At 35.5% G+C, this 27,921-nt stretch overlaps 1 protein-coding gene across 1 annotated transcript in view; it reads right to left on the bottom strand.

Moving 5' to 3' along the window:
* The window catches only part of EYS (eyes shut homolog), a 703,292-nt gene that overhangs the window by 390,436 nt on the left and 284,935 nt on the right, over positions 1-27,921 (bottom strand). Inside the window, exons 22-27 of the mRNA XM_030944777.1 lie at positions 26,757-26,853; positions 25,508-25,615; positions 24,796-24,941; positions 14,156-14,327; positions 13,546-13,624; positions 935-1,134 (exon numbers count right to left, since the gene is read on the bottom strand). Of these exons, the coding sequence (XP_030800637.1) occupies positions 935-1,134; positions 13,546-13,624; positions 14,156-14,327; positions 24,796-24,941; positions 25,508-25,615; positions 26,757-26,853 (802 nt within the window). The remainder of the gene's footprint in view (positions 1-934; positions 1,135-13,545; positions 13,625-14,155; positions 14,328-24,795; positions 24,942-25,507; positions 25,616-26,756; positions 26,854-27,921) is intronic.

Raw genomic sequence — 27,921 nt, 5'->3', positions numbered from 1 at the left:
GAGAATGCACAGGATTGAATTTTCAAACTGGCCACAAAACAATAATGAGCAAAACAGGTTATGAGACACCTGAGTCCCAACAGAAGTCTTTGTGCAGGTAGTAGCCCATTGCAGAATCAAGAGATTGTGAATTACTTTAGCACGTATTGAAAGGTCTAAGCTAAATGATAATATTTTTTGAGTTGTCATGATATAAACACTATTTAATATCTTCATCAATGACACAGATTGTGGGATTAAGGGCATGCTCAGCCAGTTTGCCTATGACACCAAGCTGAGTGCTGCAGTTGATTCATTGGAGTAAGGTACTCAGAGGGATCTAGAATATATAAATTTATAGGAGTAGATCTCTAGTTTCTCTCTTAAGAATGTTTATAAAACAAGGTCTTAGTATTTAATATTTCTACAAATGTAGCAATTGAAAAGGGACTAAGATACTAAGATTTGACAGTCTATAAAGTAGCCTAATTTTAAAACCATATTAAAAGTACATAAGGTATAAAACTACATGCTTTTAGGAATAAGTCTAACAGCTGGAGAATAATGATGATGGATCTTAGGACGTTGTTTTGGATATGTGTCTGTGCACACATAGCATGTAAATTACCTGTCATCTAAATCTGATTACAAGTTCATTTTCTTTGAAACACACGAGTACATACATAACAATAACATAATAATTTTAAATATTTTAGGGTCACTTTATGTTAGACATTTCCACACATGATTCTGAAAAGCACTCGGAGCTAACTTTTCAGATATGAGAGTCTGATGTTAAGCAATGAATAGTTTAAGATAACAATATTTTTGACAACTAGATTGAGCACTAAATCCCTTTGAGTTCATATAATGCACATGGTATCAGTACTGCCCGAAATATTAAAAAATCAATGTGTATTAATTTAAGCAATTATATGACAGTACTCATACTAACCTGCAATGAAATGTTCTTCCAGGTCCATCAACACATACACCTCCATTGTAACAAAGAACTGAGTTCAGTGTGGACTCTCTGCAAACATCAACATCCACTTCACAAAACCTGCCAGTGTAGCCACTCAGGCAAACACAAACAAATGCATTGATGGCATCTTGACAAGAACCGCCATTAATGCAGGGAGCAGATTCACATTCCTGAGAAGAGAAATAATAATACAGTGATTACACACCTTTAAAACACATTAGTTACTCATTCAGCTCAACAAGTGCAAGAGACTGAATCTGGAGATCAGAAAAAGTATTGGACTTTTTTATTGTCTGATAAACAGAAGCCTCGAATTTGATACAATTTTTTGCTATACAGAGATCCTTTGATTACAGCTCACACTCACTATACTTGTTCCTACTCATTAATCGTGCAGAGATGCAAATATAGCTTTATATAAGCAGTCTTACAACCAAAAGTATGCGATTCCAATCATGACTAAATTTTTAAAACATGTTTTTGAGCCACAGTGTTACAATTATTCCTTCTAATTTTTTACATTAGGGCCTACTGCTGTAAAAGAAACACATTAGTAAGGCAATTATGGACAGAATAAAGAATTACTTATATAAATGAATGCACACAAGCCTGTTATCAAATGTTTTCTCATTATCAATTAATGCCTAATATTGCAAATAGCAACATGTTTATGTGTTCACATAATAACAATTTCCTCTGATAAGGTTAATGTAAAAATCATCAAATTTAAACCACACAAATTAGCAGCAAGTTAATATTTCTCCAGAATTACAGGAGAGTTTAGTTAGTGCAACAGACAGTGCAAGAAATATGTGTTTGTCCTTGATCACAGAAACCTACTTTTTACCTACATCCCAAAGGAATTGTATTTTGCAGCTGCAACCCAAATAGTCTGGCTAAATCCAGTATGTTAAATTTGTTTTCACACTCCTGTAACTTTAGAAGGTTTAATTCTTTAAGGATATCCAAGGGCACTCACATTTCCTGCAGGTAATACAGTAACTTTGACAGAATGTAAATGCAGATGTCCGTGGGGAATTGTGAGAAAACAACTTATTTTCCTATAAGCTCTCCAGCTGGCTGTATATAGGATGATTTATTAGTGAGCATTACATAAGCTAATTGAATTATATATCCCACAGGAAGATGGAGATAGCCCTACAGACTGCCAAAATTTGTGTCTAGGTTCTAGAAGTAATCTTTTGCTATATTAATTACTTTTTTTTTTTGGCAGACAGTAGTGTTCTTTTTTGTTTAAAAAATCTCAATTTTCAGTTCCAACTCTCTGATTTTTTTCTATTCCATTAACTTGTCCCATCTTCTTAATTTGTATTCACTTCTATTCCACACTACAAACCCAAAATTTATTTCTTCTCATTAGCAGAACAAATTAAATCTACATTAATTAATGGATTAAATTTTTACTTAATTATGATTCAAAATCCAAAATTCCAAAAAATACTGAAATCATCAAAGTATGGATAAATTCAAAGCTCAGCCTAAAGTTCACAACTTTGGTTCATTACACTATCACAGTTGTACCAAGTTTTGAACAACACAAAACCCTTTTATTTTCACCTGTGAAATGTGTTGTTCTTTTAAGATTTTACAGTAAGATAAATGTCAGAAAGTTTGTAGGAAAGAAATCACACCTATCACTTTCCAGTACATTCTGATGTGCTGCAGTTAAAAGTTTGTCATTACACTTGCAAAAAAGCAGAGTACACTATTACCAGAGCCATGCTAGTCTGTGCTGCTCTTAACTCGTGCAAGAAAACTGTCTCAGCATAAAGGCACAACTATGTTAAAAATGCCACAAATAACTTTATCCCAAAATTGATGAGCTACCACACTACCACCAAATGCTGTAGTTTTTAGTCTAAAGAACAAGAACATGAGATGACAAACTGAAGTTGTAAGACAACCATTACCAAGTTTTGCCTATCTTAGATCCCACCAGAGACTGATTTTACAGCATGGCATCAGAGAATATCTGGCTCTGCAGAAAATTCCCAGCTACCCTGATTATCTGAAGACAACTTCATTGAAACACCAATGCTGTTTTCATTTTGTCTTCCTTTATATAATAGGAGGTTGAATCTCAACTATGACCCCTAACCAGACAGCTGCCAAATTGGAGCAACAATAGGGACTTACTGTCCTAGAAACATTGCCTCTCTTCTTCAGTATAATAGGAGAAAAATATATTATGATTTTAACCTTTCCTTGCTTAGAAGTGGTCAGATAAGGAAAATTGCCTCTGAATAACTAAGAAAAATGAAAACTACAACAATAACATTCACAAAGATGGGTAATTTTAGCTTTTCCAAAACACAAATTTGTTGATATATAGGAGTGTCACAATTATCGACTTATTTCTATTTAAATTTGTAGCTTCTTATTTTCATGGGGTCTTTTCAATCTTTACTAAATTTGGAACTTTAATTTGAATGGGAATTTCAAAATGCATCATTTTTAAGCTTCAGAGACAAAATCTTGATCTGACAGCAAACTTCTTAAGAATTGGTGCAATTTCTACCAATAGTTTGCTATCAATAAATGTTTAGGAACAAAAAAAAAAAAAGAAAAAAAAAGAACCAAAGCCACCAAAGCCACACACACAAAAAACCCCAACCAACCAAAAATAAGCCACCACAAAGAAAATAATACCAAAATGAAATTCCTCCCAGAAGGCACAAAATTACTTTCAGCTCTGAGTTGGATTTCTCAGCAGAATTATTCCATTTAAAAAGCAGAGAACATGCTGAGACCTCCAGAGCCCACTGAGCAGTCATAACACTGAGAGGTTGAGAGGGCAATAACAGCAACAGCTTTGGCCCTCAAATTGTTTCCTTCCTCAGGACTTTCTACAAACATCCAGTACTCCTTTTAATTACTGTTCTCTCAGATTTCTTCATTTTTTTAAAGCCCCACTTTCATTTTTCGTTTCCTCTGAGAACACTGAAAGTCTAATTGTACACCACCCGGCCTCAGCGCCCTGCTGCGCTCTGGCCCAAGCAGCAGCACGCTGCTGCAGGCCTGGCACACGGCTTCGTTTGACACAAGAAATTGAGATAACTCAAGTTAAAAGAGCTGTTAAAATAGATTCATGCGGCAAGGTTTTGCTTGCAGTGGGTGGGGGGCCGCAGGGTGGCAGGGGGCACTCTGTGAGAGGAGGCCAGGCCTGCCCCAGCCAGACACAGCCAGCTCCAGCCAGATCCAACTGCGCACCACATGTGGGGTGTGGCTGAGCCCAAGGCTGGGGCAGCTGCAATGTGTTTACAAAGTGTATAAAAATGTGCAGAAAAGCTTGGAGACAGGAGTGAGGAAAAAGTGTGAAAAAAACCCTTGCAGTTTGAAAGGTCAGAGAAGAAGGACGGGGAGGCGTGTCCACCAGGGATCCCTGGGAAGATCCTCAAGAAGACCACTGGGAAACCGTTTGGCCTCTTCTAGCCCACCAAGGACCACATAGGAGCAGGTATCCGCACTGCTACACATGTGACCATCACACCACAGCAGGTAGATGTGCCCTGAAGGAGACTGCAGCCTGTGGGAGAGCCTGTGCTTGACCATGCTCCTGGCAGGAGCTGCAGCCCCTTGAGACGAGACTCTGCAGAAACATGTTTTCTGACAGGTCGGAAAGAAAGTCTTTTAGTTTTTCATGAACAGTAATTTAAATTATTCTTTCCTGGGCTGAGTGACAATAATCAGTGACCATGACCGATCTCCCAGTCCTTACCTTGACCCACAAGTTTCTCTTCTTATTTCCTCTCTCTCTCTCTTGATTAGGTGGAGGAGTGCAGGAGTGGCTGTGTGGATGTGTGGCAGCCAAAGGGAACTCACCATACCTGGGTATTCATAGGCTGTAACATTTTTTTTTCTGTCCTATCAGAGCAAATAACTTGTCCAAACAGAGCTGTGATGCCTAGCTTTCCTGTGGCCATCATTATCCTTTTTCCCTTTCTGCTTTGGTTGTTGCATTCAAGGGCAGCTTCAGTCAAACCTGGGCTACAGCCACACACAGACAAGTAAACCAGGACAGAAAACTGCTCCTAAGGCCTTATCTTCTCATCTTCTCATCTTCTTGTTCTGAAGGGTTTTGCTGCTTGCACTGTTACCAAAATATCCCAAAATGCTCCACCTTATTGACTTTAGTTGAGGTGCTCTGGTTATTACCAAGCCTTCCTCACACGCATAAGGGACGGCAGTACTCACACTTTTCAGCATACCAATGCTCCCCTTCCCAGCTCATCTTTCAAAACATAGATGGCTTTCATAAGCTCCAATGCAAAGAAAATAAATTATTTAATAAAATAAAAATTATGCAATCGTAATTATTTGTATAGAGTTTTTATCAACTGTTTACTAGTCTTACACACTTTATTCTCATCCAAATATCTTTTGAATTTTCTTACATCTGACCTCCTAGGAGTAAAGCAGGAGGAGTACCTTTCAGTAGGAGTTTCTTATTCTGAGTTTGTTGGCTTTTTTTCTGTGAAACATGGACTTTATTTTGACCTAACATGGAATCCTTTGAATTTATATGCTGTTAACAGGCAATGAACTTGGAAATGATTTTAAAATTATAATGGACATGCTATCAACACGAACTCTCATTGGAATGCTTTGGAAAAAATTGCTAATTCTACCCTTAAGTCTTCAGAGAGGGGAACTATGACTAACACTATGACTTACCAAGACAGATGATTATTTCTCTTTTTATGGTTAGTGGAAACTGAGACATTGTGCCAAGTTCTAGAATCTGTTACTACAAAGCGTGTGAAAAAATGTAAACTATAACATGATTTAGGTATTAGCTAAAATACTTCACAGTAAGTTAAAGCTAAGAAAAATAACACTTAACAGAATTTTTAGGATAGAATTTTTTTCAAAACAATTAATACATCATATATATAATTTTCACATGATGCTGCTGAAAACATAGTATATAAGGGTTAAAAATTATTAGACAAATTTATGGATTATAGATCTTTTTCTAGCTATTAAAAGCAATAATCAATGTGAGTTCTTTGCTATAAGAAGTTTCAGAATTCTTGATGGCTCTATGAGTGTTCTCAGGTTTACATAATCAACAAAAAAATTGAGAGAGAGATAATGGCAGTGCACAGTTATTTTCACAAGAACTATTATAAATTGAGTATTTAACTCCCAGAGATAGTTACTACAAAAATAACCACCAGGATTCCCCAAATCCAGATATATCCAGCAAGAGATAAGGTTCAACTTGACTACTGAGAATCAGTCACTATAAAACTGCTAAATGTTGATCTTCCACCTCATTATGTTTTAAAATAAAGGCTTGAGGCATCTCTAAAACATATGCTCCAGGCAAATAAAAGTTAAATACAAGTATTAATTTCCATGGAGATGTAAGTGAATGGAAAATACATACTTCTAACAGGAGAACAGAAGGGTGATTTTCTGGATTTATTTTTACTAAACTATGTTTACAACAAATATAAGTCCTTATTGATTTTTCTAGCATAGCAAGGCAATTTAAAAATCAAGGCAAAAAAATGAAAGAATATTAAGATTTCTAGTTAAGCAGCTCTTTTAAGGCTGTATTTTATTAAGAATTCTTAGTTCAAACAATGTCATACAAGATCCACTACATTTATTAGTGTGCAATAATTTATTATTTTTTCTCGGTGTTTCCTGTTCTCTGAATGTCATGGTGTCGTAAATCTTGTTCTTACTAGGAAGAAAATTACTGTCCCTTAAGAGAGTCCACCTTGGCATGGCACAGTTCACTGGTTCTTCTGGCAGGGAATTTTTCTGAAATCTGGACTCTTAACAAGTGACCTAGAAAGGCACTTTGCTCAAGGCATACTACTTCCATATCCAAATCTGTGGGTCCATACTGACATCTGTCTTTGGAAGTGAGGTCATTCTATCTAAGAAAGCCCAATTTTCTACGTATTTCATTCTATTATTTCCAAATTCACAATCCGTAGCTTCAAAAAGTTCTAAGGGAACACATTTTGGCCAACTAATAAAAATAGTAAAAATCCACTATTTTTCAAAACAATATGTCTGTTCAACATTGTTTCTTAAAAGAAAAAAAATCTAGTAGTGCATTTTGGAAGCTAGGATTTTTTAAAAATTTTCCAGCAGAAAGGACTATTTTCCATTACTCTGCCTTGGAAATGCTGATTAGAAATACAAAATTATTTCTAACTAATCTTTCAAATCTATTTCTATAAAAGAGATTCAACGCAAAAATTTGTAAAATGTAGACTTATTTTTATTTAAGTGAAGTTTTGCTGTGTATCAAAAAGGTAATTATAACGTGGAATAATTCTTTTGAGAACTAATTCAAATCCACTATAGTGATTGCAGGTGGAGGTAAGGGGAGAAAATAAAGGGATAAGAAAGGAATTTAAAGATATATATTGCACCACAAAAGAAAGATGCTTTCAAGAGGCATGCTTCCATTCACTTAATGATAGGACAACACTATTCTCAGGTCAAAATTGAAGGTTTTTTAATAAGCAAGAGTCATGTGGCTAAGGGTTTAGAATGATATAAAAAAATAAAGCATGAAAAGAGTAAAAAAGGCTGTAAATAAATGCTTTAGAAGCTAATTCATGCTTTAAAACAAAGTTTTTTTACATACAGAATATAGTATGCATATGGTTTTAATGCATGCTGAATCCAGATTTTGAAAAAATAGCGTAATTTTACAGTGTATATACTTTGGGTTAAATCTCAATAGTACTGATGCCATAGAAAAGTATGAGATTTATATTGAGACCTTTAGATGACTGGTCCAGATATATTTCTATTTGATGCTTAACAAAAGTATACATAAAGTGTATTTTTCTATTAAGTAAAATTATTACACTATTTTTTGCAGTTAATATAATAGTGTATCCATTTTGTTAAATTATTTACTTCCCAAAACTTTTTAACTTTTACTTTTGGTAGATTGAATATATATACAATATCTTGGGGACTGAACAGAGAAAACTTGGGTTCACCTTTCAGAAAGTTGGTTTTATCCAAAATAATGCAAAAGGAGTTCAAAATTACAAGAATGGGGTTTTTTGCCTTGAATTTTTTTTGTTATGAGCACAAGGAGAAGGTAAAAAATAATAAAAATAAATCTAATTTTGAGACAATAATAGAAAGCAGGGTCATATTGGATCAGACCAGTGCCCCGTCTGCCCCAGTATTCTGTCTATAATAGTGATGGAGGGAAAGCCACTTTAGCAAAATCTATGTCCCATGCATCCTCCCTTCAGCAAGCAGAACTGTCTAATCAGACATGATAAACTGTATTTCCCTGATTGACTCATTTATCATTCAATTATTAATCTGGCGTCTGTGACATGCCTAATTTTTCTTAACCTACTAAGACATGACCTGACTCCCTAGCCTTTGGGGCAGGAACTTCTAGGTGTTCTCTGCTTCCTCTGAAAGAAAGTAGTTTGGTTTCTTCCAGATACTTCTCTGTTTATTTTTATCATGTCCTCCCAAGTGTCTGTTCCTTACTACAGAATTTGGGGAAGTGATTTTCCTTTTATCTTCCTCTGCAGCAGTTTTCTAAATCTTAATTACATTTCCTTCCGATTTCCCCTCTTTAAAGGGAACAATTTCAGGCCTTTAAAGATCTCCTTATATGTAGGCTAGGCAGTTCATATAATATTTGTTACTCTCTGTAGCTTCTCTAACTCTCCTTAAGGTTCAAGGTCCAAAACTGTGCACAATAACCAATGTACGAGCCCACCTTGGTTTTATGTAGCAGGGAAATCATGTCCTCTGTTTTGTTCCTCATACTTTTCCTGATCATGCCCAGCATGATTTTTTGCTATGCTTTGCTGTGACTGTAGATTGGGACAATGACTTCAGAGAACTGTCAATAATTGTTCCAAATCTTTTTTCCTGAATTGTAACTGACAGTAGAATTCAGTTGTATGAGGCTATTTCTCCCTAGAATATTACTTTACACTGGAGCTTATCTGCCACATTTTCCCTCTTTCCATTCTGTGAGGTTGTTCTGGCATTTGTCAAATATAAAGAATTCACTAAATTTCTCTCAAACCCTGTTTGAGTGCATGTTTTGTACTTTCACCATCAAGCATTCCCACCTCTTCCCTGCTTCCAGACTTTGATAGATGTAAATAAATTTTTCTAAGTTAGAGTGCTCTTTAAAAGACACTTTCAAATTTTTGGTTTAGGTTTTTGAAGTTCCTGCCAACATTTGAATTAATATGTTCTGAAAACTTTTCTATTCTTTCCCTATGGGCAAGCTCTCCATTTACTAAAATGCCATTTTTTTCCTTGTGACAGTCTAAACTTTCCTTCTTAAGCCAGTGAGGAGCTTTGAACCACTTTGTGTTCTTCAGCTATAGCACATATTTTACCAGGGTTTTTAATATTATTTGTTAAATAGCTGTTAATATGCTTGTGGGCCTCACTTTTACAAAGTTTATTTTCCTGAAACTGAATATAATAATTTAATATTCCTGGGGTTTAGGATATACTCTGTTGCTAGAGTACCTGTGATGCAAGATCATACTATGATATCAGTTGATAGGATTTTCTCATGTCATAGATTATAAAAATGCCTGTCAGTTGAATGCCCTCAGAGGGTTTAGCATTTTGGGGGTGAAACTCCTCTTCAACATTCTTGTAGGTCTCACCCATTTTTTTGTTTCACCAATCTATATGATCTATTTTTCCTATTACTTTCTATTTAAAAGACTCTCTAATTCACTCTGACTGAAACTTCCTATGTCATGGCCAGATGTCTCTGAAGTATTACACACACTGAAATTGTCCTGTGGGTCTGTAATTACAGATATTGTGTTTTACAGAATAAAGTGGGTATCTCCCTTTCTTCCTACTCATAGATTTACCTATCTGCATCTTGTGCATAAACCACTTTTTTTTTTTGTGAAGTTAATATTAGTTTAGCTTATTTCAAGGAATTACTTACTTTACCAAATGCTTTTTAAACTAGTTAGCAATAGGTAAAAATACCCAGGAATGTGAAAAAGTCTCAGAGACACATGAAAAGCATCCACCTTATCTGAGGGTCTTTGTACATCCACCAATGTTGGCCATACCCATGTCTTTTGTGCAATCTGTCTGGTCCTGATAAATAAATATTTATTTGCTTGAAGTAGCCTCTGCATGTGCATAAACTGTGGTGCTTTTAATATGTAAAATTAGCTGATTTTCCTGATTTACACTTGGTTCTATCTTTTATGAAAACAGAGATAAAAGATCTGTAAAACCAGATAAAATAAAACAAATCTAGGATGCCGTCTGATCACAGCTTTCTATCAGATACAAGCCAAAACAGCAACAAACTGAATATTCTCCTGTGTAAACACTGAAAACAATTTTTGCTTATTTTTTGACAGGATGAGCCATCTTAACTGAGCATGGAAGAAGCACATCTGTTAATCATGTCTCATCCATCATAGCAAAGAAATAAAAAGCCAAAAAGAAGTAAGAAGCAATGTCTATTACTAACCATAATTGCTATTACTGCACATATTATTATTCTATATTTATCAAAGAGGAAAGACCAATTTTCCAATATGTACATTCATTTTATAATTTCAAAAATATGCAAATGTCAAAGTGAATTGTGTGTATTGAAATTGATTCATATAGTGCATATATTTTTACTATTACTTGTTTTTGTCTGAATTCCATAAATGAAAAAGCAATGAAAACTGTAGCAGATAGGGAAGTTCCAATATATACACTCCATAATTGATATGCAAAAGTTATAGACTATAACTACAAAGATATATAGTGCTTATTTTGTGCCTAAAAGTATTACACAATCAGAGAAAATTTCGAAGTGTATTTTCTTGAAGCTATATAGGCGAGGATGAAAAAATCCTGGGTAAAAAAGAAAAAATTCAGGGTGAAAAAGTAAAGAAAGAAGATCCAAGTATGCCTAGGGAAATACATATACACCCATAAATATTATTTTTAAACTGGTTATTTGAATCATCTTAGTTGCTGACCTTGTAATGACCACTAGCCATTCTCTCACTCTCCCTCCTCCTACATGACAAGGAAAGAAAAGAAGATGACAAATCTAGATTGATAAGGACAGAGTGATCACTTACCATTTACTGTAACAAATCAGACTTGACATTGGTAAAATAATAATATACGTTCAACTACAAATAGACCAGTGAGAAACAGAAAGAAAACATAAATCCACACTCCACTTCTTCCCAGGCTCATCTTGGCTCTATTTTAAAGTGTTCTACCTCCTCGTTTCACCCTGAAAGTTTTAGAAGGGGTAAGGAGAGAGGGACCTTTGTTCACACCAGCTCCTCTCTGCTGCTCCTTCTTTCTCCCACTTTTCTCCTGCTTCAGTGTGGGTCCTTTTTAGGTGCTGCAGGATGAAACTGCTCCTGCATGGGCTTCTCTCCATCTCTCTGTAGGCATCACAGTTCTTGCCTATAGCCTGCTCCTGTTGGGGCACTCTGTGTGCTGTAACACTCTCAGGCCATATTCACATGTTGCAGCATGGGGTCTTATGTGGGCTGCAGTGCAGATGTCTACTCTGGCATGGTTCTCTCCATGAACCACTGGCAAATATCTGCTCCACCATGATTCTCTTCAGGGGCTACAGCTCCAACAATCTCTGCTGCAGCATTTTGAGCTCCTCTGCCCTCTCCTTCTTCAATGACCTTGGATATTGCCTGATTGTTTCTCACAATTCTTTCTCTCCTCCCTCCTTTGTCTGCTGAACAATGTTTTCTGCTCTTAAATATGTTTCTACAAAGGTGCCATCATCTTAAGTGAGAGGCTTAACTCTTCCCTGTGGTTGGTTGGTTGGAGCTGACTCAAATGGGTTATTTCTACCATGGTGCAGTCCCTGGTCTGTTCTCACAAAAGCCACTCCTGCAGACCCCCTTCTAAACAGAATCTTGGCTCCTTCACCAGATGAAATTGCATAGCCAAACTACTCTAGAAAAAACCAAATACAGAGCATAAGCCTATTACGATTATTGTGATATGCATACCCCTACATAGTCAGAAAGCCTAGCTGATCACTGTAAGAGTTGCATAGGTATGATATATGTCTGAGCAGGATGAATGCAATGATAGAACCTTTAAAATATGACATTTGCAGCATAGTGTAATCTGGGAATCATACTGCATGCAAATTGAAAGCCTATCAGAAAATGAAGTTGTTACTCTGACAGACTTATCTGTCAAAGGTATATGTATATTGTTTCTCCTTATGAGTTTCTATCTATGCATATTCAAACATCTGGCTATGAAATATGATTATCTTTTGAAGATAATTTCATGATGTTGTCTACAGGTCATTTAATCTCTTGTTCTCTTCAAATGGAGAAAAGTGTAAATCATGGATGTTCAGCAGAAAATATTACCCAAGGGTATTCTGTATTACCATTTGCAATAGCTGATAAACATACAGATTTGCAATATCATATCTTATTGTATCATGATGGGCGTTCTGTAGAGCTGGATTACTTATTTTCTGGCTTTTTCTTTTTGTAAAAGAGTTTGGAAGCTAATATACCATCTAGAATTACACCTTATGTGAGATTTGGATTTTCAACAGAAAAATTGTGGACTATACTTCCTTTATGTAATATGACACATTTTTAGTTATTTAGTACTTTAAGCTGTAAATAAAAATTATGAAAAGTCCCTGCATTAATACATAAGTTAAAAAGAAGTTTTTGTAACATTTTGGAATGTTTTTTGATAATTCAGTAGCGCAATATTAGAACTCAGCCTGAAGGAAGGAAGATTCGTTCCAAACTTTCTCATGCCAGATTTTCTCATGAGGTCAAATGCATTTAAAAGGATCATATCCCAAGATCATATTAAACTCTGTTTGGCAGAAAACTTAAGAAAGTCTAAATCAATTCAATACTTTCTGCAAAGTGTAGTTAGTATTGTAAACTCTGTTCACTTGTTCTGCCAGATGTAGTCACCTTCTACAAATTGGTTTGCTGACCATGGAAATCTCCACAGCACAGACTTATATATATGGATCCCTTCTTGACCACAGCCATTCCCTGTGAGAACATAAAACTATTAATGAACTTCAGAGGACTAAGTGGGCAGTGCATTTAGTACCCTATGGTTTTACACCATAGAATTTTATTATTGCATAGTTTTTGAAAATTAAAGACAAGCCATGGCAACTTCCAGTGTAGAATGTTGTACCTTGAGGTTTACTATTCAAATATGCAGTTAAACTACAACAAATGAGACTCAAACGCACAAATTAGGTAATTATACTATTCATCCCAAACTGAGGGACAAATGATATTCAGGTAATGTCAGCTTAGCTTGCTGTGGCTTTCCAGATTTATCATTCACACTTCACCTTTAAACTTCTTTCGACATTTTTTAATGGTCTTTTCTAATGCACTGTCATGTAAGCAAAAAGTAATGCGCTTTTCAGAATGGATTTTAAACAACTGAATTTCTGTCATACATTTTCAATATACTGACTTCAGAGGTTAACTAAATAAAAATGAGTTTCAACAACATATTACCCTTTCCCCTATAATTAAAAAAACATTTTGAAAACATACATTAATATTTATCTCACATCTTGAGCTGGTCCATCCAGGTTCACAAGAGCATTGATACCCATCAATGAGATCTATGCATCTGAAATACAAAAGAGTGTTATTTAGCTCTTTACTTATTCAGTTCCAGATACAGCACTAGTAGTATCTATTCCATGCATTTAAAAATAGTGGTCTGATGTAACCTACTGTAATACATAGTATATAGTATTTTTCAATAGTTTTATAATGGATTCCAAATGTGCCTACCGTGGGTGCTGAGGCATTTTGTAAGGATTTTGATTGTCACATTAGGACACATCTTCTCATTTCAACTGTTGGCACGTAACAGCTAAAGATTTTCTCTTAAGTATATTAAACACTAATTAATCTCCACTTACTGAATACTAGTTATGGTAATGAACAAAAATGCAGGAGAAATTGAGATAATGTCACTATATTATATTAGATTAAGCAGGCAACATCTGTCATCTCTAAGTGTGCTTGTACTCTTACTTTATGGAAGAACATAATTAAAAGTATATTTATCAAACATCCCATATCATTAAGTCTTGAATATTGTTAGTTAGGTACATTATCATGGAGATAATAATAGTTAAATAAGAATAGGCACCTTCCGTGAAGACAAGGATTTGGCAAACATTCATTAACATTTATCTCGCAGTTTGTTCCGATGAAACCTCTCTTACAGTGACACTTGTAGGAACTGATGCCATCAATGCAGCTTCCATTGTTGAGGCAAGGAGAAGACATACATTCATCTATATTTACTTCACACCTATCACCTGTTTAAAAATCCAGAAAATGCAACTAAGTTTTAAATTTTAAACTCAAACCAACACTATATTTATTAATATCAATATTTCCACATAATTGCTTTTAGTTACATAGATTATTCATATCGTTCATTATATTCTTCAATAAAAAATATCCATCTGGAATTGCCTATAGTGTAAATACCAAAAGGATGGTTATATTGACATACATAATGAAAAATGACAAATATAAAGTGATGACATCTGATTGATATTTGATATTTGAGTGCTGCTTGAGAAGATTAAAAATTCAAGATACCAATTTATGAGAATTGAATAGTTTGAAAAGACAAAAAGGAAGAACGCAGAATTTTATGCAGCAATAAAGTTAAATATTTTCTACCTGGAAAAGAAAAACAAATGCATGATAAAAAAGCAATTGATTGCTGAGAGCATACTCAAAAATGGAAAATAATAATAAATTAGAATCCTATACTAATTTACACATGATATAGAAAAACGAAAAACAAAGTTGGTCTTTTGCCAGTAACTTAAAATTTTATATCTTTTTGAAAATAGAAAGAACTGAGAGAAAAGGAGAGATTTCCTTTCAGAATTGCTCAGTAGCACCTAGTTTCCTTGTTCAAGTCAATTTTGGTATCAAATATTATAAGACTATTGACAACTACTTGTGACCATTCCATGAGATTTCAGGATAGACAGATGTGAATCAAAAGATCAATTAATAGGTTTATCATTGGAATAACCAATAATTAAGCCAATTATGTGTATTAAAAAAATCTATAGCATAAATCTAAAAAATGAAAATTAACAAATAAACGTGAGAAATACTAAAAAACATGTTGCAGAGCATATTCCAGTTATAGAAAGAAAATAAATTATTTGTTAAATAATTTCTTACAAATCTAAAAGCATACTTAAAAATAGTAACTGACTGCAAAGTACAAGTACTCATTTTGTCACATTGACATTAATCTTGTGAAAGGCCTAACATCCTTTCAATATCATTTTAGCATTGTCTCATTCAGTCTGCTATGAATAAATAATCTGTTAAGAAAACTTTCTGTGAGTTGTGCACGGAAAACTAGGGCTGAAAAGGTCACTGAGCTTGTTTTTGTTGATTTTACCTTAAATAAGATTTATTATAACTTAGTGACTAATACCAGAGATTTAGATTTTCTATTTCTATTGTACTTTGTGTCAGTAATAGACTTATTTCAGGCAATTATTTCACCTATGTCAAGTCAAATTCAATTGGTGCTGATTGGACTGCAGTAAATTTGAAAGGTTGCCACCTATTTTGAAGTATCTTTTTCTTTGTTTAGAGAAAGTTTGATTTCCACTACAGAGAACTTTGCAATATAAGATTAGACCACAGGAAACAAAATAATTAAGACAATTAAAAACTTTAATTTCCTTGGTTTGAAACTTTGACAACATTTGTTTTCATTAAATATCAATTAGAGACCTTGGATACATATGCATGGCTCTTGAGAACTATATTTTCCCATTTATTTGAAAAGTGAATACAAGAACCAGAGGGATAAAATATAAAAATATCAGCTGTAGCTTGTACTGTTGTTTAGATATTTGAACTTTAGACTGGAGCATGATCTCTTTCTTCTCTTTATTTGAAGGAACATAATACTGATACTTTCTTATTCCCCTAGTCTTGGGCTCAGCTTGGATTTCTCTTTATATCTTTCCTGCTCTCAGGCTGCCAGCATTAGCCTGCGAGTGGTGCCCAGACACCCCAGCCCCTCAAAACCCCATGCACACAGAGGGCCATGGTTTGTCAGGCAGTGACAGGTGGGGGTGTCACCCCCCCTCCAGTGGGGCCACCCCAGAGCTGAAGCTGGAGCTCAGAGCAGCCACTGGCCCCAGCAGAGTGGTTAAACCAGTGACGTGATAGGCCATGGCAAGGCTGAGCCTTTGCACTGCTGGATCAGTGCACAGCTGGGGCATCCCCCTGCTGAAGGCAGAAATATTTACTGAAATTCAAAATGAAGAAATCAAGCCACACCTAAAGATACAGTAGTTAAGAATTTAGATTTAGTTGGTAGCTGAATAAACTTACAAAAATGGATATAGAACAAGATAAACCTGACACTGTGCAAGTAAGTCTATTAATTTGTGTCTGAATGTAGGAAACATCATAAGAAAATTAACATAGTAGTCAATATTTCCAGAGGAGGCAATATCACATTGCCACACTATAGCCAAACAAGCTGCAAATATCAATTCAATATCTGTGACTTCTTAATTTTGACCTTAAGAATACAGGATTTAGTGTGATCAATGACTTTGTTAAAACTGAGGAAAACTTTAAAAACTAAAAGATAACTGAAAACTTGTAAGTGAAAGACAAATTTCTAAGAAACAATGCATCTCTCATTTGAAGTAATGCAGTTCAATATGGAGAAAAGAATTGTATTGGTATGTTGCACTGAATATAATATGTATAAATTTCCTATATTAAACACACTCATATATCTTACAGATGAAAAATATGTTTTATCCAGTATAGTCATTGTTTATTATTTCAACATTGTGGTATAAAATGACATGTAAAATAAAATTGAAATAAGGCAAATTTGAATTATGCCTTTATGTTAAAGGCATAAAGAAAAAAATGTTCTGTCACCACTCTAAAGCAATGTAAGTATAGCTTTGTGTAAAAAAATGTTCATATTTAATTCCAAATCACTCTATAATATGAATGCCTCCAGGATACACTAATATTAATATGATATACCGATTAATATTTTTACTATTATCATTAGTAGTAGTAGTAGCAGTTTTGATTTTCTTCTCCATGAGGCATGTTTTATGTTGTATGTAATGGTCTTATTTAAAACAGTAGCATTTTTATGCATTTTTTTAGAGTCAGATGACAATAAAAGACAAAGTTTGCTGTTCAGCTAAAAATTCAACTTCTCTTTCTCTTCTTGGCATACAAGAAATCACATTTACTATGAGTAAAGCAATGCATTATTCTCATTAAAGTTTAAATACTCTATCAGATATAAGAACTGTTCTGTGTTTGGAGGTTTTCCAGACCCAACTGGACAAAGACTTGAGCATCCTGGTCTGACCCCATAGCTAAAACTGATCTCAGCAAGCAATTGGACTACAGGCCTCAGAAGGACCCTTCCAAATTGATTTATTCTGATTCAAGAATGAAATTCCCCCTGTACAGCTTGATCCAGTAACCTAGTCAATGACAAAATGCATAGAATCAGAAGTATGATGTGGGTACAAGGAAGCAGATGAAAATGCAACAGGAATGTGATGATGGTATATGAAAAATTACTTGTGACTAGAATATGTTTTATTATACCCTTGTAATTTTCTTACACTTTTTAATAAAAATCTGATCAAATTCAACCTCTCCCATATAAATCCAAAAAGATGCTATCATGGCCATATTTTTTTGGGAATAAGAAACTCATCTTTATAGGACATGTTTTAACATATAGCACGTTGCGTTCTGCAAAGTGAAACCATCTGTCAGCATTCATTGCTTTAGATATTTATTGCTGTGAGTGACTGCAACATCCACAGGTTCTTAAGTAATGAATTGCTTGTTTCTATCTTACTAGTTATATCTGATTAATTTGTTTCTTTCTTTCTATCCCCAGTTGTTGTGGGTTAGGAACCATATTCCCCAGTTCAGTGCTGCCAATAGAACTGCACTTCCTCTTCCCCTCCCCCCCTCCAACTGGAGGCACAAAAGGCAAAGATCAAGAGTTGAGACAAGAAAAATTTACTGGAAACAGCAATGAGATAAGGAAATTAACAATAACAACAATAGCAATAAAAAAATTAACAATTTACATGGAAAGCCCATGAAAATAAACAAATACTGGACGTTTTCCCCACCAGGTTTCCTTGACTGGAAGGACCCCCTCTCCCCAGAGGAGAGATTCCCTTTCCTCCTGCTCCCAACAATGGCCTGAAGTGGTATAGAATAGCATCCCAGCCTTCGTCATACCCCCTTCTAGCTACTGCAAAAATTAACCCTGTCCTGGCTAAAACCAGTCAAGAATTTTTCAGTCCACAGTAAAACAAAATGCAGCGTGAGAAATAGTTATTGAAATATTCTTATATAATTTAAAATATTTTATTTTCTAAATACTACAATAATTTAATATGAGAGATATTAAGTACATTTACAACTTCCACAAAGCTCAAAGAAATATCATGGAGTCACAGAAGAATAGACTGGCATTATGATATGTAGTGTTCCTTTGTGGTGTTCTCACATTAGAGCTGCTTAAATGTTTGTTTGTCTCAGTATTTGTAGCAGAGCAATTTGTGTGGAAATTGAGATTTCAATCCAAGAGTTTGCTAACTTAAAAAATAGAGACTCCTTCAAAGCATGCACAATGACATACTTAAATACATTCAAAGATCCCTCCAAAGTTACATTGGATGAAAAGTACAAAGACTGTCCTAGTTAGCAGTAATAGTTAGGGAACAACTCTAATAGCTCTGGAGCTCCTAGGAGTGTGTATGTCACTTATCATGATTTTAGCATGGCTTTGACACTCTCTCCCACAATACTCTTGTACACAAGTTAGGACTTTATAGGCTGGAAGGGTGGAAAACTAGATTAGTAAAAGGTTGGTTGTGGTGAATTGATCATATCAGGAGGCCTGTTAAAAAAGGAATATCCTCAATTCTACCACAAGGCTTAGAACACTGGAAGGCTTAAGCCTGATCTTTAGTCATCAAACCAGAAGAAAACTGCATGCCACAGATTATTCCATGGCTTTTGTCACAAGGTCCCCAACCCCACTGAGAAATAGGTCCATTTTTTTTGGGCCTTCCTTCTGCTCCCAAGGTATATAAAAGGCTTTCCTATGGCTTTCCACATTTTCCCTATTCTCAGCTCTAGTTTAGCTTTTCCTTTTCTAATTTCAATTCTACACACTTGGGCAATGACTTAATATTCCTCCTAAGCCCATGCTTGCTCCTTTCACTGAATGTGTGCTTCTTTGCATCTGAGCTCAGTCAGGTGTTTCTTATTCATCCTGTTGGCCATACCTTCTTGAACACTCTCTTCCATGAACAAGGAGGAACAGCAATGAAGCAAAGCTGCCACCAGACTAAGATTTAACTGTTTAAAGTATGTCCTAAGGCTCTGCTCAGTAGGCCATAAGTCACTTCAGAGGAAAAAGAATGTTTGTGTCCCGACCTTGGCTCCCAGGAGAGACAGTCCCAACTTGTCACTTCAAGCCAAATACTCAAAGAGATTAAACCTTATTGTCCTAGGTTCTTTCTGGCCTACGACATCTTTCCTGAATAGTGTTTAAGCTCAACAAGTCCAGCAAAAGTGTCCCCTCCTTTCCTCACAAATCAGAATACAGCACAGACATTATAGCACTTCTCAGAAAAACGCATAAAGCAAATTTGTGCCATTCTTAAGGTGTGTTCACCAAATCTAAAGTTTTTCTAAAGTTCCCCAAACTTATGTAAATACTCTAATAATAAAACTAAAAGACAGACACCACAAAATCTACACTAAGTACAGAAATGAAGATCTATCAGTCTGAATGTTGAATTTGTTCTCAGTGTGCCAGTCAGTTTTGACCTCTTTATGTGTAAGCTGCCTCTTGCTTTAATATCTCAAGGAGCATGCCATTAGATTCCTCCTATCTGACTAAACAAGTGGTCACTTCAGTGAGTAGTGTAGTTACTCTTCTTCCACTGGATATCAATAGCAAGACGTGCCACGAGGCTTGAGGAGTGCAGATGCAATCACTACCAGAGCTAACTGGCAGTACAAAGCTGTAAAAGCAGCTGGGAAGGTAAAAAAGACAAAGTAAACTTCTCTCCCTTTTAACTGATTAGATTTGGTGGGACTTTTATGTTAGGTGAACCTATTGTATGAAAAGTGGAGCAGTTTCCATTGTCACATAGATAAGATGAACAGCAGGGTCTGAGGCTGATGATAAGAAAGACTGGGCCTCAAAACTGATGTAAAAGATAAAATACAAGCTATTTAAGCCAAGATTTTGACTTCATTTAACATATAACTTAAGTACACACTTAGTCACTTCCAAATGTCATTTTGTACTCATCTCATAGGGAAGATAAGAAAGAGAGATCTGTGCTTAGCAGAGTAACTATTTAAAGCTAAGAAATAATTACTGCTCTGCAGAAATGACTGAAATCAGAGACTTCATGGTACTTAGTCATTTTTTGCCATCTTCTGGATGATAGCCAGTACTTGGCCATTTGAACGAGAATTTTGAATTTGTATAGCTCATTTTAACACACATTCTATTTTAGCCACTGAAATCTTATTTTTAATAATGACTGAAGGTGAGAAAGTGTTGATGGAGGAGCTGCAAGACACCTTCTGTGAGAAGAGACCAGGGATTGCCTCATGACAGACACAGTTCCCTCTTTTAGCTCATAACCATTCCCCTTTTTTATATCATTATGTGACATTTAAACAGTCCCTCTGGAGCTTTCTCACAGCACCCCTGTACATACTTGAAGGCTGCTATAAGGTCTCCCTGGTGCCTTCTCTTCTCCAGGCTTAGCAGCCCCAAGCTTTTTGGCCTGTCTCCACAGAAGAGGCGTTCCAATCCTCTCACCATTTTTTGTGACTCTCCTCTGGACTTATTCCAAAGGGTCTGTGTTGTTCTTATGCTGGGACACCTGAGCTAGACACAGGTGGGGGTTCACAGGAGCAAAGCAGAGAGGGAAAATCACCTCCCTCAACCTGCTGGCCACATTATTTTTGCTGCAGTCCACAATATGGGTGGCTTTCTGGGCTGCAAGTGCCGTGCTGACCTGACCTCCTTGTCGAACAACAGTTCCAGTTTGGGATTGTCCAGACCCACATGCAAGACCTTACACTTGGCCTTGTTGAGCTTCAGGAGGTTCCCACAGGTCCATCTCTCCAGTGTGGCAAGGGCCCTCTGGATGGCATTCCTTCCCTCCAAGTAAATCAGCTGAGCCACGCAGCTTGGTGTCATTGGCAAACTTACTGAGAGTGCACTCAATGTTACTTTCTATGTTGCTGGCCCATGAATTTTTTCATCTTTACTTTCTTTTCTTATTCTGTTGATGAAAGGGACTGAAAGAACAGCTGGATGATCAGCTGGCAGCAGGACAAGGTCAACCCAATGCATTTAAGGAAAACCCGAACACTTTAGTCTCTCAAAGAGATCTTAAAATTGTTTTCTTAGCCTCAAATAAAGAAAACCAGAAAGTAAAGTCTAAGGAATGATCAAGTCTTTCAATGAAGACAGTCACAATTTGGTAGAATATTTTCAAATTAGGTAATTAAAAATTAGCAAAGTTCTAGAGTCAAAAACTTGTATTCTTATTAAATCCATTTTACAGCAGAGGTGGTGACCCAGACACTTATGGTTTATACTTGAATATAAAATAAATTTTTCATTAACATGAAAATTATTTCATTTGAAGCATGTCTGAATCATCCAGGTTATATTTTGATGTAAGATTGTTCAGATGGCAAGATTTAGAAGAAGAGATTAACACCTCAGGCATTTAAGTGACTATCAGGGCAAGAGATTGCAGCACATTGTGTTTAAATACACATGTTATACTGAACATTTGAAGTGAAATTAATATCAGTGTTTTTGCTATTTTTTTAATACCAAACTCAGTGAAATATTGAGATATATATTTTTACTAATTTTATAGGAGTGCACATTCAGAATGTGTCAGATAGCTTTGCATCAATGAAGATATATCTGTACTCCTAGATCACATTTTGCTTCTAGTTTTAATTTGCTGGTTAAATTCCATTTCATTTATAATTCAACAAACAGTCATGAAAGTTCCACTTGTTTAAAGTGTATCTTCAGATTCCCTCACAAAGCCTATCAAGCCAAAATAATTGTTACATACTTTTTGGTGTCCTTAGATTATCAACAAATTTCCTGTATTTATAGTAACATTTACAAAATCAAAGGATTCTTAAAACATGTAGAGGGAAAAAAATTCCTAAGACATATTTCAAAGGCTATTTTAGTGTAAAGAGGACTATGGAAGCACAGTGTTTTCTTACTCAAAATATCTATCCTCCATGCACATTAAGTCTCATTACAAAGCAAAACGTTTAGTTGTTAGTTTCTTTAGATTTGAAGTATAAATTCAACAGTTATTGTTATAAGCACTAACATTCATAAGCACTAACATTGTTATAAGCACTAACTCCAGCCAACAAATAGCTGTCTAGACAAAACAGATTTTAGATTCAGTGACTCACAAGGCATCTCCCATTTTGTGTTTTTATATCTAACACTCTGGTACCACCAACCTACAAGCAACAAGCAGTAATAGCTATGATGTGAGTAAAGAGCTATTCTACTTTGGACTTTCAGAACTGCTTTATAAAATCACTTTACTTCTTATTTTGCTCTAGGAAATAAACAGTTTCTTACATGCCCAGATCACCAAAGTTTTATTTTCCAACGTATCCGGTGTAAGGATTTTAATCAGGGTGCATTAGTGATATTTAGAGCTTAGGAAGATCATTGTTGCTGCCAGTGAAATCGTGTCAGAATACACCTGTGCATTTTTACTCTGAAAGGTGATCACCTTTTTTAAGAGTCTATGTGATATGCAAAGCCTTAGATTTTATATTAGCAGTGTGGATAACAAACTATATTTTAATGGTTTAAAAATTATTTCTTAAGTGTTTTTTGTTAAAAATCTATTTAAAATGAAATAAACTTATGAACAATGTAAAATAAATCCAAAATAAGATAAATCCATGGAGAACTTAAAATTCTATTTTAAACTTAAATAACTCAAGAATTTAAAATAAAAGATACATTATATGCCAAAATTTTAGAGGCAACAGAGCAGAGATCAATGTCTAAAGACTGGCTTCTCTAAGACAGTAAATTACATGATGACCAGGAAAAACATTCAGAGTATCTAATAAAAGTTATTAATTTTAAAATAAGATTTAATAAACAATGAAATATATTAACATAATTTGGCCTAAACAATTAAATGTATTTTAATTTGTTTCCAGTTTCCATTCATTTATAAGCGTATAATATTTTAATAGTTGATGATTAAAGTTCTCAGTATATTAAGACTTTTTTTTAAATTTAACTGATCATTGGAAAAAATTCATGCTGTCATCTGTCTTTAAAGGGGTCTGGTCTTTGAAAGAAAAGTTCTTCCTAAATTACAGCTAATTGGAAAAAAAGAATCACAAAAAACCCCAGAACAAAACCCAACATCTTATCCTTTTTGCCTAAATATGTTAGGGAAACACTAAAGTCAAACTGATTTGTCAATAATGAAAAATCAAGACAAAAGCACACCTGCGGATTGCTTGTTCCTTTTAAAATTAGAATCTCCTAAGTGTTCATGTGCAGATGTCTTGTCTTTTATAAATATAACAGGGAATTCTTACAGAAACATGTACATAAACTTTAATACAGCTGTTTTAGAATTGGAAATTACATCTGCAGCACCACTGCCTAATGAACAGAAGTTTCTGTGACACCCAAGAAGTACTGCTTAGAACACAGGCCATCTGAAGAAAATATTGCAGGGGGAGGCTTGAAAAAATTTAGGCAGGAAAATTATATAGATTTTTTCATTTTTTTACTGAAATATCAAGAATAATTTTGAGCAACAGTGCACAAGTGATATGCAGACTTAGATTTGTGGTGAATGGAAGAAGGATATACAGCTATATAGAAATTCCCATAACTGTACTTGTTCTTTGTTCTGTGGAGAATTACATTCCTCTCACTTCAGTGGACGCAAATTGCATCCTTTTTTATCTTGTACTTTATGTGGCATTCATCACAGGCTGGGATAGATAGGAAAAACCACTTTATGAAGAAAAAATGCAGAAATTATTCAATTTAAGGAAACAACTGTAAATATTTCTGCAGTCATATGATCCCGTGTGTTTTCATGTTGCTTAAGATGGATCTATCAAAACATTGTGTATGAACTAGCTTAGCAGCACACTGGACATTTAAATAAAAGTCAACATAATTTTAGGGAAATTTTACTGAATCTCTACCCATTAAATATTTTTTCATGACTCTGTAAAAATTTAAAGATTAGCACTAAAGGCAATGGTGTCAATCAAACGGGTCAAAAGTCAAGGTGTTTCTATGGTTTTGTACAAATTAAAATGAGAAGGTGGCATATTCTTGTTTGCAAAATTTACTCTGTATCTATGGTAATAGTTTTTTTCCTGGCTGAATTAAAAAGAATACACATTAATTTTCTTTATGCTATACAATAACTCATTTCAACTGAATGTATGGGTGATTAAAGAAATTATAATTCAAGTCTTAATAATCTTGAGCTACTTCAGGAGAATTAGATAAAACTATTTTTAAGTTAGTATTGATTTATCCTCCAAAAGGGAGATTAATTTTTTTCTTGCTATAATATTAAAACCATGCAAAACCTGTGAAATAAGTTTCTTGGCTGAAAGAGTAGATCATACCTGTAAATCCACGTAGACAGAGACACTGATAGCCTCCAAGCCTGTTGATGCAGCTTCCTCCATGTAAACAAGGCAAAGTTTCACACTCATTTACGTCCATCTCACACAGAGACCCATAGTATCCAGGTGCACAGTTACAAATGAATCTTTAGAAAAGGAAAAATCTGGTATGTCAATGGAAGTAATAATGGGATCTATTGCAGCACTTTAAAGCCATATGAATCTCCTGATCCCAAGCTGGTGTCCCTAATCCTCATCTATATTAAAATGAAGAGAGTTTTCTCATTTCCACGTTTCTGAAGCAAAGAGGGTGATTTACTTTTTGTTAAATTAATAGAACAATTTGGCACAATAATTTTAACTGAAGATATAAGAAATTACTTAAGGGCTAATGATCTCCTGGCACAAGTCTCTGAATAACTTGTGGAGTGCTGTTGAACAAACACAGGGTTTGTAGCAATCTAATAAGATCAAATTTTTTCTATTCCAGTCTTTTTCCAAATTAAAAAAACCCAAAAACGTAAGGAGGAAAAGAGCAAGTTTTGCAGAAGACATTTTTCCTTCTATCTTTCTTTAAGATTACATAAGAAACAAAACCTGAGTCAGTAGCATTTGCTTACTCCATTTTAACTTGTTGTACGGTGAAGGTTCCATCCAAACTCATAATTAACATAAGGAAATCAGGGAAGCTTGTCATTTAGTACTGACTAACCTGTTTATGAGATCCAGGCAAGTTCCATTGTTCTTGCATGGTCTTGATAAGCATTCATTAACCTCCACTTCACATAGGGTCCCAGTAAAGCCATGTTGGCAGGAGCACCTAGCAAAAACAATGTCACTACATTACTTTTTAGGTCATTACAAAGATTCTGGAAACATATGGCAGATATTGAGAGGTATTAATTAAATAGTACCAAAATCATGTTTGCTTTTTACTGATAACTGCAAAAGGCAATACTTTAACAAGCAACAACAAGTAGAGTGTTTGAAGCCCTTGGTTATCATTAGTTGAAAGCCACAGGCTTCGCACTGACCCCACTGTGCAAGGGTTTACTTAGAATTTGCCTTGGCCTGAGCTACTTTTCTCTTGTTTTGACACCTGCCCTGCAGCCAGCTGACTGATGCCTCTCATGCTATAGCTTCAGCTCTGGAATAGCATCTATAGTGAGGGTGTGAGACACTGAGATGACCATGGTGTTACAAATAATAGCCTTTTGTGTTCCACTCCTGAAGGATGGGATGACATCCAGAGGGATGAAAACAACCTTGAGAGGTAGGCCCTTAGGAATTACATGAGATTTAACAAGACCAAGTGCAGGGTGCTGCAGATGGGTCAAAGCAACCCTGATATCCACACAGGCTGGGGAAGGAGCAGATTGAGAGTAGCCCTGCTGAGAAGGACTTGGGGGTGGTGGTGAGTGAGAGGCTCCAAGAAGGCTTGAGACTGAATACGAGAAAAAACCCACTGTGAATATCATAGTTCTCCTGACAAAGACTTCCAGATGCCAGTGACCTGCAATAAGACCCCCAGTTCTCGAAGAAGAAGATGATCACTGATCACAGGATGCACACAGACTTTGTAAGGGTAATAAAAGAGACATAATTGCAAGATTTCTTATATAACAGCTATAACTATATTCTTCATTAAGTTTTTCTATTGATTTCAACTCAGACTGTTTGTACTAGTGTAAGTGGACTAACAACAACTCTGCTTTTTTAAATTGGATGCTTGTGATTTTAGTTAGTCCTACAATAAATTCTTGGTGTCTTACTTATGGTGTGTATGTATTACTTTTTGCACACCAGAAGATTTAGACTATAATGTAATTGTCAAACACATTACAAACCCTGCCCCCCCTTCAGTGAAGGTCAGCAAACATTAGACATTCAGAGTACAAAAGGAAAAGCTAGATGATAAAAAAAACATGTATCATATCTGTCATTCAAGTAATTTTCCTGACCTGTAGTGGTTGACCCCATCCACACAGAGACCTCCATTCTGGCATGGATGGGAGATGCACTCATCACTGTTAACTTCACAGTAAGTCCCCTCAAATCCTGAAACACAGATTTTATTAATGGTGAATGAATGAACTCAACTACTTCACGTAAATTAAAAGGTCACAGATTCTCATGGGCATTTGGCTATCTGAGCCCAGGACTAACTCAGACAATGAAAGTGGCTGGCCTGGGAAACCTCAGCTGAACCCAAAGCTGTTTAAGAAAAGCCTGAGAGAAGCATCAGCAATGGCTACCTCTTCTCTTTGGGGCATTTTAGCTTCAGCTCTTTGTCCTTGGTATCTGACTGAGCTGTGTTGCAGCCATGGCCAATGCCTAGCTGTGTAGCATGCTGACTTTGGCCTACATACAGGCTCCCTGGCTTGCCCTTGGGTCTGCCCCATTCCTTGAAGCCTTGACTGGCCCCGTCTGCTGTTCCTGGACACAGCCACTGGTTCTGCCCTGCTGTGCCTCATTCACATACTGTCAGACTTGCAGCTGACTGCAGCTTCTGAAGGAGCCAGCCCTTACTGCTCACTGACCCTAAGATCAGAACTACAAGTAGAAGTAACCCTGAAAGAACTTTCTTCAACTATTTTTGTTCCTTAGCTTCAGCTAGTTGATTTCCAGGCAGTAAATGAAGTCTCAACATACTTTAATGAATTAGAGAGAGCAGATTTGGATAGAGCATCTGGATAAATATATTGGAGAAATGCAACCCATTTTAAAGGACAGAAAAGCTTTCTTGGAAGTGTGGGACAAAATCAGAAACTAAAAGCTAATTCAGTAATTAATATATTAGAGAGTAGTGGAAGTTAGAGGACCACATTTATTCAAAGCAGTCAGTAGCTGAGAAAAAAAACAACTGGTTTTATATTTAATGAAGACAAAATGTGATTAAGGTCTTATCTGCACAGTACATCACTTGCATAATACATTATATTTGCCTGTGTAAGTGTTCCAGAATATGTACTAAAATGAAATAAGACAGTTTTCAGTGATACATGAACCCTATTTTTGCTCTTAGACAGCATACTGCATCTTATAACATTTGCATAAATAGGTGTTCTCCTAAATGCATCCTTGTGGTGAAATTCTATACATACCCTGGAGAACCTATAGCTACTC

The sequence above is a fragment of the Camarhynchus parvulus genome, chromosome 3, assembly GCF_901933205.1.
Source record: "Camarhynchus parvulus chromosome 3, STF_HiC, whole genome shotgun sequence".
Classification (NCBI taxonomy): Eukaryota; Metazoa; Chordata; class Aves; order Passeriformes; family Thraupidae; genus Camarhynchus; species Camarhynchus parvulus.
This window is presented reverse-complemented; position numbering and strand designations above follow the sequence as displayed.